General features: G+C 37.8%; 1 protein-coding gene across 1 annotated transcript in view; it reads right to left on the bottom strand.

The window, feature by feature from the left end:
- PAFAH1B1 (platelet activating factor acetylhydrolase 1b regulatory subunit 1) overlaps positions 1–20322 on the bottom strand; it is a 78851-nt gene that overhangs the window by 33791 nt on the left and 24738 nt on the right. Inside the window, exon 2 of the mRNA XM_040455536.1 lies at positions 5946–6166. Coding sequence (XP_040311470.1) covers positions 5946–5977 — 32 coding nt within the window. The 5' untranslated portion in view covers positions 5978–6166. The remainder of the gene's footprint in view (positions 1–5945; positions 6167–20322) is intronic.

The raw sequence follows: 20322 nt of genomic DNA, 5'->3' as shown, positions 1-20322 counted from the left end.
TCAAAATCCTCGAGGAGAAAGCAAGTAAAAACCGCTCTGATCTTGCCCGCAGCAACTTCTTACTCAACACGTCTCCGGAGGCAAGGAAACAAAAGCAAAAATGAACTATTGGGACCTCATCAAATTAAAAAACCTTCTGCACAGTGAAGCAAACAATCAGCAAAACTGAAAGGCAACCGATAGAATGGGAGAAGATATTTGCAAACGACATATCAGATAAAGGGTTAGTATCCAGAATCTATAAACAACTTATCAAACTCAACACCCAAAAAACAAATAATCCAGTGACAAAATGGGCACAAGACATGAATAGACACTTCTCCAAAGAAGACATCCAGATGCCCAACCGACACATGAAAACATGCTCCACATCACTCATCATCAGGGAAATACAAATCAAAACCACAATGAGATACCACCTCACACCTGTCAGAATGGCTCACATTAACAACTCAGGCAACAACAGATGTTGGCGAGGATGCGGAGAGACAGAATCTCTTTTGTGCTGCTGGTGGGAATGTAAGCTGGTGCAGCCACTCTGGAAAACCGTATGGAGGTGCCTCAAAAAATTAAAAATAGAACTACCCTACGACCCAGCAATTGCACTACTAGGCATTTATCCACGGGATACAGAAGGGGCACATGCACCCCAATGTTTTTAGCAACACTATCAACAATAGCCAAAGTATCGAAAGAGCCTAAATGCCCACTGGTGGATGAATGGATAAAGAAGATGTGGTATACATCTACAACGGAGTATTACTCGGCAACTAAAGAATGAAATTTTGCCATTTGCAACTACATGGATGGAACTAGAAGGTATTATCCTAAGCAAAATTAGAGAAAGACAAATATCATATGACTTCATTCATATGAGGACTTTAAGATACAAAACAGATGAACATAAGGGAAGGGAAAGGAAGTAAAAATAATATAAAAATGGGGAGGGGGACAAAAACATTAGAGCCTCTTAAATATGGAGAACAAACAGAGGGTTACTGGAAGGGTTGTGGGAGGAGGGATGGGCTAAATGGGTAAGGGGCATTAAGGAATCTACTCCCGAAAATCATTGTTGCACTACATGCTAACTTGAATGTAAATTGAAAAAATAAATACGGGCACCTGGGTGGCTTAGTCGGTTAAGCGTCCAACTTCGGCTCAGGTCATGATCTCACGACTCGTGAGTTCGAGCCCCACGTCAGGCTCTGCTGACACCTCAGAGTTTGGAGCCTGCTTTGGATTCTGTGTCTCCCTCTCCCTGCCCCTCCCCTCTTCGTTCTTTGTCTCTCTCAAAATTAATTAATACTACTCAAAATTAATTAATACTAATTGGTATCCAACCTGTTAGAAATGCTAAAATGTTACAAAGGCAAACTGAATTCCAAAATGTATCTTACTTGTAAGAAGTATATAAACATTTGTTTCTGCCTCTCATAATATATATTCCATAATACTTTCAAAAATGGTAGAAAAAGAAAAAACCATTTTATTTCCTTACTAAAAACTCCAAGATTTTTTCTATTCCCCAAATTCCTAAATGTAAATTCCCTAAATTTACATTTATATCTAAGACAAATATTCTTTGCTTAATGAGCACTTTTAGGTCAATTCTTCCCTAAAATTCTCTACAAATTTAGCCACCTGAAATTAGGTTCTCTCATCAATTGATTTTTATTCAAATTAAAATCCCTATTTTTGGCCATAATGTTTAAATATTAATCTTGATTATGAGGGTAATAAGGCACACACAAGGCATCTAGAAGAAAAAAGTCTGAACTGACTTAGAAACAAGAATGACTAAAAACCAGACATACCTTCAATAACACAAAAGTACATATGCAGATTTATTACTTATAATATTTCTAATTACAAAATAGTGGAAACTACCTAAATGTTCAAATATGGGCGAATGGTTGAAAAAACTATGGTATATACAGAGTAGAGTACTATCTAGCTGTTAAAAGGGGGAAAAAAAAAAAAAAGAGGATCTCTATGAACTGATACAGAGTGAGTTGCAGGAGATACTGCTAACTGAAAAAAAGCCAAGTGCAAAAGAGCACTTATAGTATGGTACCTATTGCTTAAGAAAGGAGAAACAAGAAAACATACATGTATCTCTCTTATCTTTATTTTTTTTTTATTTTTTTTTTCAACGTTTATTTATTTTTGGGACAGAGAGAGACAGAGCATGAACGGGGGAGGGGCAGAGAGAGAGGGAGACACAGAATCGGAAACAGGCTCCAGGCTCTGAGCCATCAGCCCAGAGCCTGACGCGGGGCTCGAACTCACGGACCGCGAGATCGTGACCTGGCTGAAGTCGGACGCTTAACCGACTGCGCCACCCAGGCGCCCCCTCTCTTATCTTTATTAAACAATGCATGAAGTTGGTTCCTACATGGGGCAAGGAGGGAGGAACTTAGAAGGGATTCAGAAGAGTAATACTTCTGACTATACATTTTTGTGCAGTTAATGTTCTAAATATCCAAAATATTAAATAACAAGGATGGGAAGGCAGAGGAAATGCAAAACACACAAAGCTAAAAAAACTAGAACCTATGAACCCAACTACATTTCAAATGAATAACAAAACCATGGGAAGAGGGAGAGAAACCAGGGTGAGTTTCCAACTAATCCAAGTAATTTACAAACACAGCAGAGTGGATGGGGGGGGGGGCAGTGGGGAGAAAAAAAACTACATACAAATTCTAAACCCTTTCCAGGATGTGTAGTGAGAGTGTAACAACTCTGAAACTATTTTGGACGTACTACAGGATTGAGCAAATGAGTCAAAGCCTTGCTATTGCTGGCAGACAGGGTCTTGCTACAGAAGAAAGATACAAATATGGTAGGGAGGAAAACAAGAAACAACATAGTGAGAATAGACTGAAAATTAGAAGTATCAGGATAGCCTAATGATTTCTAAAATAAGTATGTGTACATGCCTTTGTGTATCAGTGGTTCTCAACTGGGGGAGATTTTGCCCTCCCCCGCCAAGAGGAGAGTTGGCAATGTCTGGAGACATTTTTATTGTGGCATTTAGTAGAGGCATCCTTGGGTAGAGGCCAAGGATGTTGCTAAACAACCAGCAGTGTACAGGACAGATCCCACACCAAGGAATTATTCAGCCCAACACGTTAACAATGCCAAGAGTGAGAAACCTTAATACACATGTGTACCAAGGTACCTGTATATGTGTTTACAAATACATATTTCTTGGTTCTGTCTACTTTAAGGACCAAGAAGCAAACACCCCAGTAGCAGTAAGTATACTTAGTACCCATATCTTGATGTCTAATACCATTCTCCACTAAGAGAAACCAAGGCTTATTGGAGCAATGACTGATTCTAGGATTAATGCAGGATGGGTGCACAATAAGCCTGGAACACCTTGTGATGCTAGAAAGTAAGAAAGTGACCACAGACAGGGCCATATATAAGAGCCAACTGAAGGGGCTCCTATGGAAGTCTGGAATATCCAAACAGCAAAAGTATAAGAAAAGTAATGAATGATAACAGCTACTGAAAATTTAGAGGAGTTCATACCAATAATGAAAGAACAAGTAAATAAAAAGGAGTAGAAGAAAAGTCCCTTGATTACAGTAAAATGCTGAGTGATGACTAGTAAATGTGGAATGAGTGGTTGTGTAAAGAATATCATCACTTTGCAACCACTATAGTAAAGAATGGTTCAGGCAAGAATTATCCATGGATGTTAAATCTAGTGGGGGAATATGTGATGGAAATAAGAATGTTTTGCATGGTCTGCTTATATTTATGGAAAAGTAAATAATAGTAACTATACACTATACAGTGGAGAAATCAGGCATCTTGACTAAAGGATCAAAATTAGCATCACTACAGAGGGGCAGATAGACATGACGCGTCTCTAGACATGATATCCTAAGAAGACAAATTACTTATGTAGTTTTCTGGCCAAGAATATATACCCTGAATCTAATCATGAAGAAACATTAGATACAAAATGAGAAACACGCTATTAAAAAAACCCAAAAAACAAAAACTATTCTTCAAAACTATTTTTTTTTTAATTTAAAAAAAAAATTTTTTTTTTCAACGTTTATTTATTTTGGGGACAGAGAGAGACAGAGCATGAACGGGGGAGGGGCAGAGAGAGAGGGAGACACAGAATCGGAAACAGGCTCCAGGCTCTGAGCCATCAGCCCAGAGCCTGACGCGGGGCTCGAACTCACGGACCGCGAGATCGTGACCTGGCTGAAGTCGGACGCCCAACCGACTGTGCCACCCAGGCGCCCCTATTCTTCAAAACTATTAACGTCCTCAACAACAAAGAAAGGTTGAGGAAATGTTCCAGATTAAATAAGACTAAAGAGTGGGGCACCTGGGTGGCTCAGTCAGTTAAGCATCTGACTTCGGCTCAAGTCATGATCTCACAGTCCATGAGTTCGAGACCCGCATCGGGCTCTGTGCTGACAGCTCAGAGCCTGGAGCCTGCTTCGGATTCTGTGTCTCCCTCTCTCTCTGCCCCTCCCCTGCTCATGCTCTGTCTCTCTCTGTCTCAAAAATAAATAAAAAAACATTAAAAAAAAAAAAAAAAAAGACTAAGGAGATATTCAAATAAATGTCTAAATACATTACCTAACCCTGGACTGGGTTACTAGAGAATATACTAGAGAGAAAAGAGGTGGGGGGTGAGAGGGAAACTTTGCCATAAGGACATTATTGGGTCAATTGACAAAACTGGAATATGCAAAGCAGATTAAATCAATAAATGTATCAATGTTAAATTTACACAAATGGCTAACTGTCCTGTGGTTTTATAGAATATCCTTAGTCTTAGGAACTGCACACCCAAGTATCTGGGATAAAGACCTTTTTTTTTTTTTTTTTTTTTTAAGTTTATTTATTGAGAGAGAGAGAGAGAGAGAGAGAGAGAGAGCATGCAAGCATGGGAGGGGCAGTGAGAGAGTGAGAGAGACAGAGAATCCCAGGCAGGCTCTGCACTGCCAGCATGGGGCTCAAAGTCACCAAGTGTGAGATCATGACCTGAGCCTAAATCAAGAGTTGGATACTTTGCCGACTGAGCCACCCAGGTGCCCCTGGGGTAAAGATCCTTAATGTATGCAACCTACTCCCAAATGGTTTAAGAAAAAACACTGCACGTGTGTGTGTACACACACACACACACACACACACACACACACACACACACACGGGTGCAGATTGCAAATGATAAAACAAATGGTACAAAAATGGTACAAAACAAGTGAAATGGATAAAATGTAATTAAGTATTCTTTGTACCAATCTTACAACTTACCTCTAAATTTGAAATTATTTCCAACTAAAGTTTTATAAAAAGCCACAGAAAATTTTTTTAAAAATTTAGAACATGAAGCTAAAGTACTCCTCTATATTCTTTACCTTATAAAAATAGAATGCTATAAAATATGGGATGCTAGAAGATACTATAAAATAGCAGTGGTCAAATCATCTTATGCCTCTCATTAATGCATTTGCATTAATACTATGTTATCCACCTCATAAAGATCAAATTCTCTAATAGCCACTGGCTGATAAAAGATAAAAAATACAAGAAGGCAAAGGAAAGGCATTAGCAACAACAAAAAAAGCTTTCATTTTCCGAATACACAGATTCTAGACAAAAAAAAATTTAGAAGAGCTTTGAATCCTCTATCTTCCTACTGAACATATTTAAGACAAGCTTAGGATAAAACTTATCCCAAGTAACTTGTCTGTTCTGCTTTAAACTTCTACACAACAAAGTTGTAAGGGTAAATAACACTATTTCAAAATAAGACCCAGTTTTTTCTGCCCAAACCAGTATCTAAACACTAACAATACTTTAGGAATCTAAGAATAGATCTCCCAAATCTGTTATTTTAACTAACTACTTTGTCTTTTATGAAAGGAGTTTTTTAAAAAACACAAAACAGAGAGACTTACAGTTCATCTCGTTGTCTCTGGGACAGCACCATTTTGGCTGTAATATCAAGCTTCTTTGATATAGTGGTATGTCCCTCCTTTGGGAAATCAAAAAGCGTTGTGATCCCTGGATTTATAATTAAATATGCCACTAAGTGGCGTCCACACAGGAGAAGACGATTCTTTTACAAGTGAATCCAACCAGTAATCAGGAGACAGTCAACAAATAGGGTTCATTCCACCTAAGGAGAAAAAGAGAGAAAGAGAGAAGATAATTTCTTTCACTTAGAATTTAAATTATTTCTGCATTACTATTTGCAGTTTATACTTTCAAAGACGATTTACTGTGATGCTAATGAATGGCAGGGGACGTTTTGTTATGATCATATTAGTACATATTTTAAACTATCTTTTTACTGGGCTTAAACAGCACTATTTTCAAATTTACCCATTCCCAACAATGTCACCAGCCAGATAATATAGATATCAATTTTGTTAAAATTCAAATATTAACATATAACTTCTCTAGACTATAATTCTCCCTCAAAGTAAAAAAATCAGGGTGTGTGGTGGAACATGTGACTCTTAATCTTGGGGTTATAGGTTGAAGCCCAATGTTGGGTGTAGAGATTACTTAAAAATAAAATCTTAAAAAAGACAAAAAAATACAGATTCTGGGGCGCCTGGGTGGCTCAGTCGGTTGAGCATCCGACTTCAGCTCAGGTCACGATCTCGCGGTCCGTGAGTTCGAGCCCCGCGTCAGGCTCTGGGCTGATGGCTCAGAGCCTGGAGCCTGCTTCCGATTCTGTGTCTCCCTCTCTCTCTGCCCCTCCCCCATTCATGCTCTGTCTCTCTCTGTCTCAAAAATAAATAAATGTTAAAAAAAAATTAAAAAAAAATACAAATTCTAATTTACAAAAAACACATAATCTGAAAAAAGGAGGATTTCAATGTCCACAAGCCAAAGAAGTTAACCGTAACTGATAATCTTCAAGACTATTAGTCACTAATAATCTTAGTTGATATTATTTATAATGTAAATTACTTAGCAATCACATGCCCTCTTAACTAATGCATTTAATGGAAGAAACAATTTAATTTTATTTCAACTTACTTTGTGTTCTTTAGAGGCATGTGTTTTAGGGGCACCTGGATGGCTCAGTCAGTTAAGCATCTGACTCTTGGTTTCGGCTCAGGAGTTCAAGCCCTGCATTGGGCTCTGCGCTGGTGGGGAGGAGCCTGCTTAGGATTCATTCTCCTTCTCTCTACCCCTCTCCCACTTGGGCTGTCTCTCAAATAAATAAATAAACTTAAAAAACAAGGAACAACAAAAACCTTAATGGACTACCCCCTAGAGTCTATGTACTCACATAGTAATTCAATTTCTCTAACCTAGTTTTTGGATAATATTACCCAATATTTCAGAGTCTTTCCTTTATATTTGTAACAAAATAAAATCAATTTCTACTTAACATCTAAAAAGTATTGTAATCAGTTCAATCAGAGTAAATGTAGGTGAAAGTTAAGAAAACTCAAAGAATTACTTCTTAAAAAATTATTCTTCAAGTTTCCTATTTTACAAAACAAGTTTCGTTTGCTTTATCACACTGTACAAAAATATATTTGAGGGGCGCCTGGTTGGCTCAGATGGTTAAGCGTCCAACTTTGGCTCAGGTCATGATCTCACAGTTCGTGGGTTTGAGCCCAGCATCTGGCTCTCTGTTGACAGCTCGGAGCCTGGAGCCTGCTTCATTCAGATTCTGTGTTTCCCTCTCTCTCTGCCTTCCCCCGCTGGCACTCAGTCTCTCTCTCAAAAAATAAACATTAAAAAAATTTTTTTTTTTAAGAAACAAGAAATCAGGGGCGCCTGGGTGGCTCAGTTGGTTGGGCGTCCAACTTTGGCTCAGGTCATGATCTCGTGGCTCGTGAGTTCATGCCCCGCGTTGGGCTCTGTGCTGACAGCTCAGAGCCTGGAGGCTGCTTCATGTTCTATGTTTCCCTCTCTCTCTCTCTGCCCTTCCCCCGCTCATGCTGTCTCTCAAAAATAAATAAACATTAAAAACAATTAAAGAAAAAAGAAACAGGAGATCATCCTCTAAATAAAATGAAATTAACATCTAATGAAAGGCCTGCGGGACCACCTATCAAGAGACAAATCATGGACAGAAGAGACCATTTCTTGAGTACCTTTTTCATACCATGCCAGCCACACTATTCCATGCGCAGGGGATATACATAGTGGCAAATAAGCCAGTCAAGGAGGAAAAATGAGAACAAACCCTGGTTTTAAATACAAGCCCCGAGTCAAAAAGGGAGTGCTCAGATGTTCCCAATGGTAGCTACTGACTTTGATGAAGGTCCTTCTCTGTTTAGCAATTCTAGTATATATAATCTGGAATTTATTTTATCATCTTTAATGATTCTTCCAACCTAGAGATTAGCTGGCTAAAATGACAGCTGAAAACCACCATATCTGTTTAAATCCAGAAAAAATATGACTAATGTCAGCAATAAGTAGTGGAATGAGAACCAAACACAATGGACAACCCAGAAAACTATCTCTCTTTGGTATTTAACAACTTCTAACTATTTAAGCCTCACTTTTCTAAGTATTAACCCTCACCAAGCCAAGCTATCTAGGAACTCATGTTAGGGTGAGGCTTATCTGATGGTGGCGAGTATCTGAACTGCCTACAGGCTTCTATTATCTGGGACAATGGTAACCCACAGGTCCACTTTAATGATGGAGAGACCACCTCTAGCCAATAAACCTTATCAATGTACATGAATAACAATACTTCTGGAATACTAGGATGATCTAATAACAATAAAACCAAGGCACAAACAAATCACTGAACGTGTAATTGTGCCCTGCACAACTTATTAATTCAACATTTGCCAAACACTTACTATGTACCAGGCACCAGGTTTAATAAGGTAAAATACTTGGTCTTTACCCTCAAGAAGTTCACAGTCTACTGGAACAGTCAGCCAAGATACAGGCAGCTGACATAGTACAAAAAGCAGAACAAGTATTACCACATAGGGAGAGATGATTCAGGATGAAGCTGAGAAGGTAAGCAGGGTGTATATCACAAAACAAGCTCAGGTCTTCTTTACATTTATCCTCAGGGCAATGGACAGCTTTTAAAAAAAATTTTTAATGTTTATTTATCTTTGCGAGAGAGACAGACACAGAGAGACAGAGAGACAGAGAGCGTGAGCATGGGAGGGGCAGAGAGAGATAGAAACACAGAATCCAAAACAGGCTCCAGGTTCTGAGCTGTCAGCATAGAGCCCGACATGGGGCTCGAACTCAATGGACCGCAAGATCATGGCCTGAGCTGAAGTCAAAGGCTTAACCAATTGAGTCACCCAGGCGCCCCACAATGGGGTACCTTTAGGTAAGTTTTTCATAAAAACTATTCTTGCTTATATAGTGAAGAATGGACCAAAAAGACAGGAAAGGAAGAGACCAGACAGGAGACTTACAGTAATGAAGGTGACAGATGATGGAGATTCACAGTAGCATAGCAGTAGTGAATGAAGAGAATTAGATGGATTTAAATCATTTACCAGGTCTTACAGGATTGGTGACTAGATGTGGGTAGCAAGAAGGTGAGAAAGATCAGGCAAGGAGTCAAGGATAACTTCCAGAGATTTCTGGCTTAGAACTAAGTTGAACAGGAAATTCCTGTGTGTGAGGGGATGAGGAAAGTAGGACTTACTCCATTTTCGGTATGTTGATTCCAAGGTGCCTGAGATTTTTAGTAGGGAGTAGTACAAACAAGTCTGCCCTGAAGAGAACTGACCTACAAAAAAAAAAAAAAAAAAAAAAAGGTCTGGTACTTATCAGCTTAGGGATGGTATAACTGAAGCCCATGACAATGGAGGACCCACAGAGAACGCATAGAGCTAGATGAGCAGAGGGACTAGTAGAGCCAGGCGGAACAACACCAACACTTAAAAAAAAAAAAAAAAGTCTACAACCGAGGCTAAGAGAAGGAGTCAAAGAAGAAAAAATAAAAACAGGAGCAAGTATGTCACAGAAGCCAAGGGAGTATTTCATGAAGAAGAGGCAATCAACAGTATCCAAAAGTATCCAACTATTAAGCAAAATAAGGTCTGAAATGGGTCTGCTCCATTCAGACCAGAGCTCTGATAACCTTGATGAGAATGGTTTCAGTAAAATGATAAGGATATGGTTTAACATGCAGAAACCATGTTTAAATTAGCTGATGAGGGAGATGAAGTAAAGATAGTACCATAAATAAATATCTTAGAAATAGCTGGAAATGCTGAAAAGGAGTTTTTCTCAAGCAAATGAGATGCTTAAATGCTACTGGTGGAGGAAAAAAAGACACAGGAGAAATGAAGAAGGGAATGAAGAATTTTAATATCAATATTTTCACCCCCTAATCAACCAAAGGCAAACAGACAACCAGACACGATGTATCCCTTGACAAAATAACACTAAACCACCTATAAAATATTCTTGCTTCAAATCAAATCTGAATCTGTTTAAGTCTCTAGCTCCAACCATCTATTTGCAAGAAGTACAGAGGAAAGAGGAATATGTTAAAGACATCATGGGGATATAACCACCAATACCTGTGAAGCTTTATAAAATACTGTAAAAAGTCTTATAAAATAAATGACCCAGTTTTCTCAAATTCCAAGGAAAGGAAGAAAAAAAAGTCAGAAAGGGAAACCTACAGATTAAAAGACACAAGTGACATATCAACCAAGTGCAATTTACAGACCTTATTTATATCTGGATTTAAAAAAAACTGAAGAGTAAGCAACTGCTGGGGTGCCTGGGTAGTGGAGTCAGTTAAGTATCCAACCCTTGATCTTGGGTCAGGTCATGATCTCACAGTTTGTGAGTTCGAGTCCTGCATTAGGTTCTGCGCTGATGGCGCAGAGCCTGCTTGGATTCTGTCTCCCTCTCTCTCTGCCCTTTCCCCGCTTGTGCTCACTCGCTTTCTCAAATAAATGATAAACTTAAAAAAAACCTGCAAATCAATGAACAAAAATTGGGGGACAATGAACACTGGATGGATGTCTGATGATATTAAAGAATAATTATGAATTTTTCAAGAGTCAATGTGGTATTGTGCTTATTTTTAAAAATCTTTTGGAAATATACAACAAAAAATTTATCAATAAAATGTTATGTCTGGAATATGCATGAAAAAATGTGAGTGGTGGGGCACCTAGCTTGCTTATTAGTCAGTGGAGCATGTGGCTCTTAATCTCGAGGTTGTGAGTTTGAGCCCCACACTGGGTGTAGAGATTACTTAAAAATAAAATCTTAAAAAAAAAAAAAAAAAAAACTGGGGTGGAAAGAGTGTGCATGGAAGATACAGGAAACACGACTGATCTTGGTTGGTAACTGTTGAAGCTGGGTAATGGTACAAAGAGGATTCATTACAGTATTCTCTAACTTTATTTATGTACTGACATGTTCTATAATAAAGTCTGTTTTTAAAACCAGAAGAGGGAAATACTTAATGAAACAAGGAACTAAGGGAAGAGGATGAGAAAGGAATGAGATCCCACAAGGAGAAGTCTTACACATACAGATAGGTCGCCTCTTCCACTGTGTTAGAAAGAAAGGAGCGGCACCTGGGTGGCTCAGTTGGTCAAGTGTTCGACTTCAGCTCAGGTCATGATCTCACAGTTGGTGAGTTCAAGCCCCGCGTGAGGCTTTGTGCTGACAGTTCAGAGCCTGGAGCCTGCTTCGGATTCCGTGTCTCCCTCTCTCTCTGCCCCTCCCCTGCTCACACTTTCTCTCAAAAATAGATGCAAATATGTTTTATTATATTTTGAGTAAATAGGAAGTAAGGTCATTTGCTGAGTAGGGAGAGTAAGAAAGAAAGCATTAAGTTTAGAGACTTGAAACAGCTGCTGTGAAGAATGAGGACAAAGAAATGGAATAGGAAGTACATTTTTTTAGATTGGAGACTGAATTTTTAGTGGTCCTCATCTACAAAGATATGTGATTCTTGTTTAGCAAATATATAAGCTCTGCCTGAAGACACAAAATCACACATTTAGAGATCCAGGGTTGGGCTGAGGGTCTGCAAGGTTTGTGCGATGAATGGATGATGAGAGTCAAAATAATGGATCTAAGAGCTTAAACTGCATTGTACAGAAACTGAAAACAGGAAAGGCAAATTGAGAGTAGAGGGATCAAGAAAGCAGAGGTCTCTATATTCTGGGAGAACACCCGAAGACTGTAACCAGAGAATACAAAATAGGATGATTAAATCTAAGACTTCCTAATTTGTTATTAGCTATTATTATCTTTATGTTATTATTAACTATATGTTAATAACGCTTTTATCACAAGGTAAGTATTGATGACAAATGGTAAAGAGAGACAATGAATATGATGAGCACTAGATGCATATTAAGAAGATGCGGGTTTAAGTCTGTCATCAACTCTATAACCCTGAGTAATTCATCTAACATTCCCAGAAAGTAGATAACATCTACTTATTTCATCCTCTATCAATTTCCTACATATATAATATATGGCTATCAGAAATCACAAGTATGTAATTGAGCTATTATACCTAAGAATATAATATAATGTAAAGTATTTCTGATTTACCTTCTGTTAACTTTTAGCGTAATATTTTAATATATAATTGCAAAATACCACATGACAACACAAATAAATGGTTTTCAAATGGAGCAAAACAGATAGTTTAGAATATGTTGCAATGAACAATCCATACTTATAACCAACAGTATAAATAAACCAAGCAATATTTTCACACCACCTGGTAAAAGAATTCTTAATCTTTTTTTTTTTTTGGAGGGGAGGGAGTGTCAATAAAGTCAAGACCTCTTCCCTCAAAGAAGCACATATAAACTATTACTATGTATTTTAAGGCAGTTTACAAATCCTTCTAAAAGTCAACATAATGAATGAAAAGACTTAACATTTTGAAATGTATTTTGGCAGCACTTCAATAATCCCTTCTAAGCTACTTGTATATATTACAAACATATTTCAAAGAGGAGTCTCATTTATTCATTTGCATGTCAATATCCAGACGTTCTTAGAGATGGGATCTGTGTTGCCTAAGCACTAGAAACTGAAGCTTCAGTAGGTTTTTTGGAATGAAGAATTCTTAACCATTGTATATTCTAATGTTACACCTGCTTATCTACTACACAAATGCAACTCTCCTAGGCAAAAATGTTTACTGCCTGTGTTAAGTACCTCACCAAAGAAAGAGGAAAGGGGGAGGGGCACCTGGGTGGCTCAACTGGTTAAGCTCTTGGTTTCAACTCAGGTCACGATCTCATGGTTCCTGGGTTCGAGCCCAGGCTTGCACTGTCAATGCAGTCTGTCACTCTCTCTGCCCCCTTCCCAGCTCGCTCTCTCCGCCTCTCTCTCAACATAACTTTCAAAATTTAAAAATAAACAAACATTAAAAAATACATTATTTTCTTTTTCAGTTTCCATGTGTTAACAACATAGGTTTCACACTTATCTAAACAAGCTTTATGACATATTTCATTAAGAATTTATTTTGTACATTGTTACCTACCAACCCTGAGTTTATGAAATAGGAAAATACAGAAAAGAAAGGATGTGTGTAAGGGAAAACATAAAAATAACAGTACACATTAACATAAAAAGTAGAAATCATCAGATTTATTTATTATTATATGTAGATCTAAGAGTTTAGGAGAGCCACCAAAAAGGGGCACCTGGGTGGCCCACTCGGTTAAGCATCCAATTCTTGATTTCAGCTCAGGTCATGATCTCACAGTTCTTGAGTTCAAGCCCTGCATCAGGCTTTGTGTTGGCAGTATGGAGCCTGCTTAGGATTCTCTCTCTGTCCCTCTCTCTACCCCTCCGCAGCTCTCTCTCTCAAAGTAAGTAAACTTTAAAAAAAAAAAAAAAAGGAGAGCCACCAAAGTCATATACTACAGTAACTGGAGTATGGCTCCAGCTGGCTCCAATAGCTCCTGCTCTCATGAAATTGTCACTTGACAATGCTTTATTTAAAAAGGGTTAGCAGATTATCTACCTTGCTTGAATAGCACATATTAAATTATAGCTCTTAATCCTAATCCAAACAATATTGTCCACATACAGCAATGAAGCAAGGCAGAAACTACTGTCAATCAAGATTTACTGAGTACCTTTGCACAACAGTTAATTTTCAGAAGTTCAATAAAATTTGTTGTTTCCCAATTAACTGCATGCTACATGGTACTCTACAAATCATTAGGTTTATAGCAAAGTAACAAAAAATAGAATTTTTCTCAAAGTCAATAATGGGACGTAAGATATTTTATTAAACTGCGTTACTATTTCATATTACAAATATGCCCGTCTTGATGCTTACAACTATTTTTATCATTTTATCCTAATATCCTTACATAGATTTCATACACAATAATCCAATTAAGCAAAATAAAGCTAACCTTTTTTTTTTTTACAAGGTGGTAAAAAAGGATGAAAAAATTATTGTCTACAATTTAATGAATTAAGATCTCAATTTGACTTAGAAAACTAAAAGCTACTTTCTTAGTTATGCTGGCCACACATTATGTTTCAAAAGAATCGGACCAAGGTTTTTTTAAAGAGCACAGATAACCGGCATCCAACAAAAAAAGACATCAAGTCGTCTATTCATGTTGTATGTCATAATGTTCCTACTTAATAAACTGGTTTTTAAATTTTTTTTTAATTTTATTTTAGAGAGACAGAGCAGGGGAGAGGGACAGAGGGGGAGAGGAAGGGTGGGGGGAGAGAGAAGGTGGGGAGGGAGGGAGGGAGGGAGGGGGAGGGAGGGAGGGAGAGAGAGAGAGAGAGAATGAATACCTTAAGTAGGCTCCATGCTCAGTGTGGAGCCCGACACAGGGCTAGATCCCACCAAGCTGGGATCATGACCTGAGCCAAAACCAGGAGTCAGACACCCAACCAACTGAGCCACCCAGGTGCCCCATAACACAAGCTTTCTTATCAAAGTTCTTGTTACTTAATTTTTGACAATTTTATATAGTATAATGAAGAATGTGTATGATCTGGTTAGTGCCACATGACTGATGTTCTATAAATTCTGAGAAATGAAAACTGAAACAATCCTCTCCCAAAACACACACGGTCTTGCCCTCTGGAAAAGAATTTTTTTTTCACTTGTGCCATGTTCTTTTCCCCTCGCTGTCTCTGAACTGTCTGCACCATCCAAATCATTCTGATCTATGCGTAACTAACCTATCAGAACATACATATGTGTTTTGATTTGCACAGTTCCCATGGTATGGGCTAAAAGAAGGAACATGTCTCACTTAAATAACTAGTGGTGGGTATTTTGAGTGTTCCTGAAAATTATCACTTTATCATGATGATGCTCCTTAACACGACATCAGACTTAATACCAGATTATATGTTTCTTTAAATTCTCAATATTTGAGTCTGAGTATTATTCTAGGTAAAAATACTTAAAATTGCATCATTAGTGCTATACACAATGCAAATAATGAAAAAAGAAATAAACTTATCTATGAAGTCAATGCACTGAATATGCTGAAAAATACCCCAGTATATAGTTTAAATCCATGAGATCACATATAAAAAGGACCTAAGAGGACCTTCATTTCCTTAAATTAATCTTTATAATTTCCTTACTTTCCCATCTACAGAGATAAGTTTCTAGAGTTCTGAAATCATTTTCTAATAAAAATGAAGGTGGTAAAATTAACCAAAATTTTAATTCCTTGCAGTATCTTGTGCTCTGTGTGAAAAATTAAGTATAAAGCTTCTCCCATGCCCACAATTTGAAAATATTAGATCACTGATTGTTTTTAATCAAACATCTGGGCTTTAATGTCTACTTGTTCTTACTCTGCTTCAGCCTGGAGGCCCATGATTCATTGGGACTTAGTGTTGGCAGGCAATAACAAAAACAAGACTAGGTTGATTCATCACTGAGGGACAGACTAAGCTCAGGCACACAGTTCACTGAAAAAGTAAAAGTCTTCAAACAGCTACACCACCTCCTCACTTCCTATCAGTTACAGCCAACAACTACATCTCAATTTGAAAGATTTAAATCACTCATCAGATAAGTATCTGGGTACATATAAAATATCTTGCATTTTTCAGTTAGCCTTTGGCCAATAATTAAGATACCACTTTTTCACTGAAAATTATTCCTACCAATCTCAACCCTAGTAACTCTAATATTAAAGGCAAGTGTTGCAAATAGATGCTCCATAGCTAGATTATGAATCTAAAGAAACAAAGCAGAAATAGTTTTTGAACTTTGAAATCCAACAGACTTAGATTTAAGTAACACAATATAAATCATATCTAGATGCCCATCTTAGGATCAATCTTTTTTGCCTTTGTTTTTTGCTTGTCACTACAAGACTGAAATCATGCTATGAGATGGTTTCTATTATACCTCCCATGATGGTTAATTTTATGTGTCAACTTGGCCAGGCCACAGTACCCAGATATTTGGTCAAGCACTTGTTTAGATATTGCTATGAAGGCATTTTTTTAGATGAGATTAACATTTAAATCAGCTGATTTTGAGTAAAGCAGATTACCCACTCCCCCCAACCTCATAATGTAGATGGGTTTCATCCAAGCAGTTGAACACCTGAGGAGAAAAGACCTACATTACCCGAGGAAGAGGGAATTTTGACAGCAGACTGTCTTTGGACTCTAGATGCAACTGAACTTTTCCCTGGATCTCCATCCAGGCAGCCTACCCTGTAAATTCTGGACTTGCCAACCTTCACAATCATGTAAGACAATTCCTTAAAATCTAACCAACAACCCCCCCCCCCCCCCCCGCCAAGAGTCAGAGACAGAGACACACAGAGAGAGATTGTTACTTCTTCCTTTTAAACATATATATAACGTTCTGTTGGTTCTCTTTCTCTGGAGTACCCTAATATATCCCCATATCCTCAGTTCTGTTGTAATATAGCAGCCTTTATTATTATAGACTTGGTCAATGAACTCTACTTGAATGAATACTCTTCACCCCTCACAGTGCTCAAACTCTACACCCTGGATACCCTCCAGGCAAATTAAAGCCTTCAAGGGTTACCAAAAGTAAAAAACTGCTTCCAACCTACAACAAACAAGAAAGATATCCAAATAAGGGCTACTGACATGCAAAATAGGTAACTGAGAACTCATCCTACCCCCTCTTTATTTTCATCATACTCTCCACGAAGTTTTTGATATTCACTACCATTAGAATTTATAAGCACCATCTCATTACTGCTGATGTTTCCTCTTTTTTTTCCTCCCGGTTTCTTCTTTCTTGGCCTGTCTCCCTCACCATTTCTTAGTTCTCCCTTTATGGACATTGATCAGGATGCATCTTCACATTCCCATGGCATACCCATCAAACATGCTAGATATAACCTTCATCAGAGCAGTATTTACTTGTTGATGAGTGCTCTAATACTGCTTCTTCACAGATTAAAAAAAAAGTTTCCAGAGCACCTGGGTGGCTCAGTCGGTTACGTGTCCAACTTTGACTCAGGTCATGATCTCACGGTTCATGGGTTTGAGCCCCACATCGGGCTCTGTGCTGACAGCCCAGAGCCTGGAGCCTGTTTCAGATTCTGTGTCTTCCTCTCTCTCTGCCCCTCCCTGGCTTTGCTGGTACTCCCTCTCTCTCTCTCTCTCTCTCTCTCTAATAAATAAGCACTTAAATAAATAAACAAATAAAGGTTTCCTTCTCTTCTTTGACTTAAGGCATGTAGCCACTTTGAACAGCTGAAGGTTCCAAAGAAACAAATTCTGATTTACTTGGATTTTATTGTATATAGTTTCCAGTGCTTTTTATCGCAAACCAGCTGTTCTGTATGGTACAACTGTGCATGCCTATCAACAGTAAAAGGGAATGTGAAAAAAGACAAACATTTCTTGTTTTAATATGATTTTAGAGATTTGTGGGTCATTTTTTTTCTTGTAAATTTACTTAAATGAAAACAAAAACATCTATTTATATGGTTATTTTACAGACACACAGCCTGATAAGAACACTGACAAAACAAAATGGTTCTCAAATATAAATAAATTATTCCTCCTAAAAATGTTTGTTTCCTGTAAGTTGTGTTTTACTTTATCAAATTCATTATTTCCAGATCTGGGATTCCATGACGCCAAATAAATATAAAAATGAAGAATACTGAATTATACTTCTTGCTCTCTAATATAAATATCTTTCAACTTGCATTCTATTACATGATTAAGTAACATCCAAAGAAAATGAATTCAACAAACGGATGCCACTGACCTCTGCAAGTTTGTACCAATTTAGACAATAATTCTTTAGATTGAAAAACATCTATGGGAAACAGAACAATAAATGTCACACACATATTTTTGTCAAATTGGACTTATTAAAATAATTGAAGAAGGAAGTAACCAGGAGTGTACATTAGAACCACTTGAAGAATTTCCTAAAGATAATTATGGTAAAGGGCCTTATCCAGAGATTCTGAAGAGGCATCTAAATTTTTTAAATGTCTCCAAGTGATTCTGATGCACATCCTCAGTAGAGAACCATACCCTCAACAGTATAAACCACATCCAGTCCTAGAGGGTCAAAAGCAAAATTATGAATATTTCATCAAGAAATCATCAGTGTCAGAAAATGGCATCTGGGCTCTAAAGTCAAAAATCAAATTACAAGGTCCAGGTACTCAGATTTAATTGATAGTTCCAACTGCCACTCAAATTCAAAAAAATATTTACAAGGGGCGCCTGGGTGGTTCAGTCTGTTAAGCATCTAACTCTTGATTTCGGCTCAAGTCATGATCTCAGTCTTGAGATGGATTCCTGCATTGGGCTTCACCCTGGGCATGGAACCTGCTTAAGATTCTCTTTCTTCCTCTGCCCCTCCCCTCCACATGCGCGCGAGCACACACACATGCACTTTCTTTCTCTCTCAAAAAAAACCAAAAACAAACAACATAATATACATATTTACAAGACTCCTCAGATATACCTTGAAGAGATATTAACAGGAAAAAGACATCAGTCCAACATTTTGAAATAAGCAAGCATTTTTCATTACAGTTAAGCTTCTGTTGAAGATTTCTAAAAAATTTTTTAATAAGAAAATACAGCTGACTTATTCATTATATAACTAGTCTTCCTGGTATGTTCTAATAAAGACACATTCTTTTGCATCTATATTAATTTTATTACCTTTTATTTTTAAACAATTTGTTTTAAGTTTATTGATTTATTTTGAGAGAGACAGAGATGGTATGGGGGCGGGAGGAGGCACAGAGAGTGGGAGAGAATCCCAAGCAGGCTCCCACACTGTCAGCGCAGAGCCAATGGAGTGCTCAAACTCAAGGACTGTGAGACAGATCATGACCTGAGCCAAAACCAGGAGTTGGACACTTAACCAAGTGAGCCACCCAGGCGCCCCACCTTTTATTTTAATCGTATCTTCTCCCCTATTTACCTAGACCAGGGGGTAAGCAAACTTTCTGTAATGAGCCAGAAAGTAAATATTTTAGGTTTTGCTAACCTTAGAGTTTTTTGTAGCAAGAAAACAACAATAAACAATATGTAAAAGCCATTTGCAAGGACACAGATGAAGCTAGAGAGTATTATGCTAAGTGAAATAAGTCAAAGAAAGACAAATACTGTACAATTTCACTCATGTGGAATTTAAGAAACAGGGGCGCCTGGGTGGCGCAGTCGGTTAAGCGTCCGACTTCAGCCAGGTCACGATCTCGCGGTCCGTGGGTTCGAGCCCCGCGTCAGGCTCTGGGCTGATGGCTCAGAGCCTGGAGCCTGCTTCCGATTCTGTGTCTCCCTCTCTCTCTGCCCCTCCCCCGTTCATGCTCTGTCTCTCTCTGTCCCCAAAAAAATAAATAAATGTTGAAAAAAAAATTAAAAAAAAAAAAAAAAAGAAACAAATGAGCAAAGGGGGAAAAAGAGAGAGGCAAACCAAGAAACAGGTTTGTGGTTAAATAGGTGATGGAGATTAAGGAGTGTACTTGTGATAAGCACAGGGTATGTATTTAAGTGTTGAATCACTATACTGTACACCTGAAACTAGTATTACACTGTATGTTAACTGGAATTTTTAAATAAAAACTTTAAAAAAAAGATGATTAAAAAAACCCAATGTGAAAAGAAATAGGTTGTTTCTGTTCCTAAAACTTTACGGACATTGAATTTCATGCAATCTTTTAAAATAAAATTTTACAAAATATTCTTTTGCTTTTTCAACCATTAAAAATTGTAAAAACCATGCTCAGCTCAGCTCACAGGCTGTACAAAAATAAGTAGCAGAGGCAGGATTTGGTTTGCCAGCCATAGTTTGCAAACTCCCTTAGCCAAACAAATTAAGTTAACTGATACAGGCTACTT

This window comes from Herpailurus yagouaroundi, unplaced genomic scaffold (genome assembly GCF_014898765.1).
Source record: "Herpailurus yagouaroundi ecotype Mexico unplaced genomic scaffold, PumYag 215, whole genome shotgun sequence".
Lineage (NCBI taxonomy): Eukaryota > Metazoa > Chordata > Mammalia > Carnivora > Felidae > Herpailurus > Herpailurus yagouaroundi.
The sequence above is the reverse complement of the archived record's forward strand: the minus strand, read 5'-3'. Positions and strand labels throughout refer to the sequence as shown.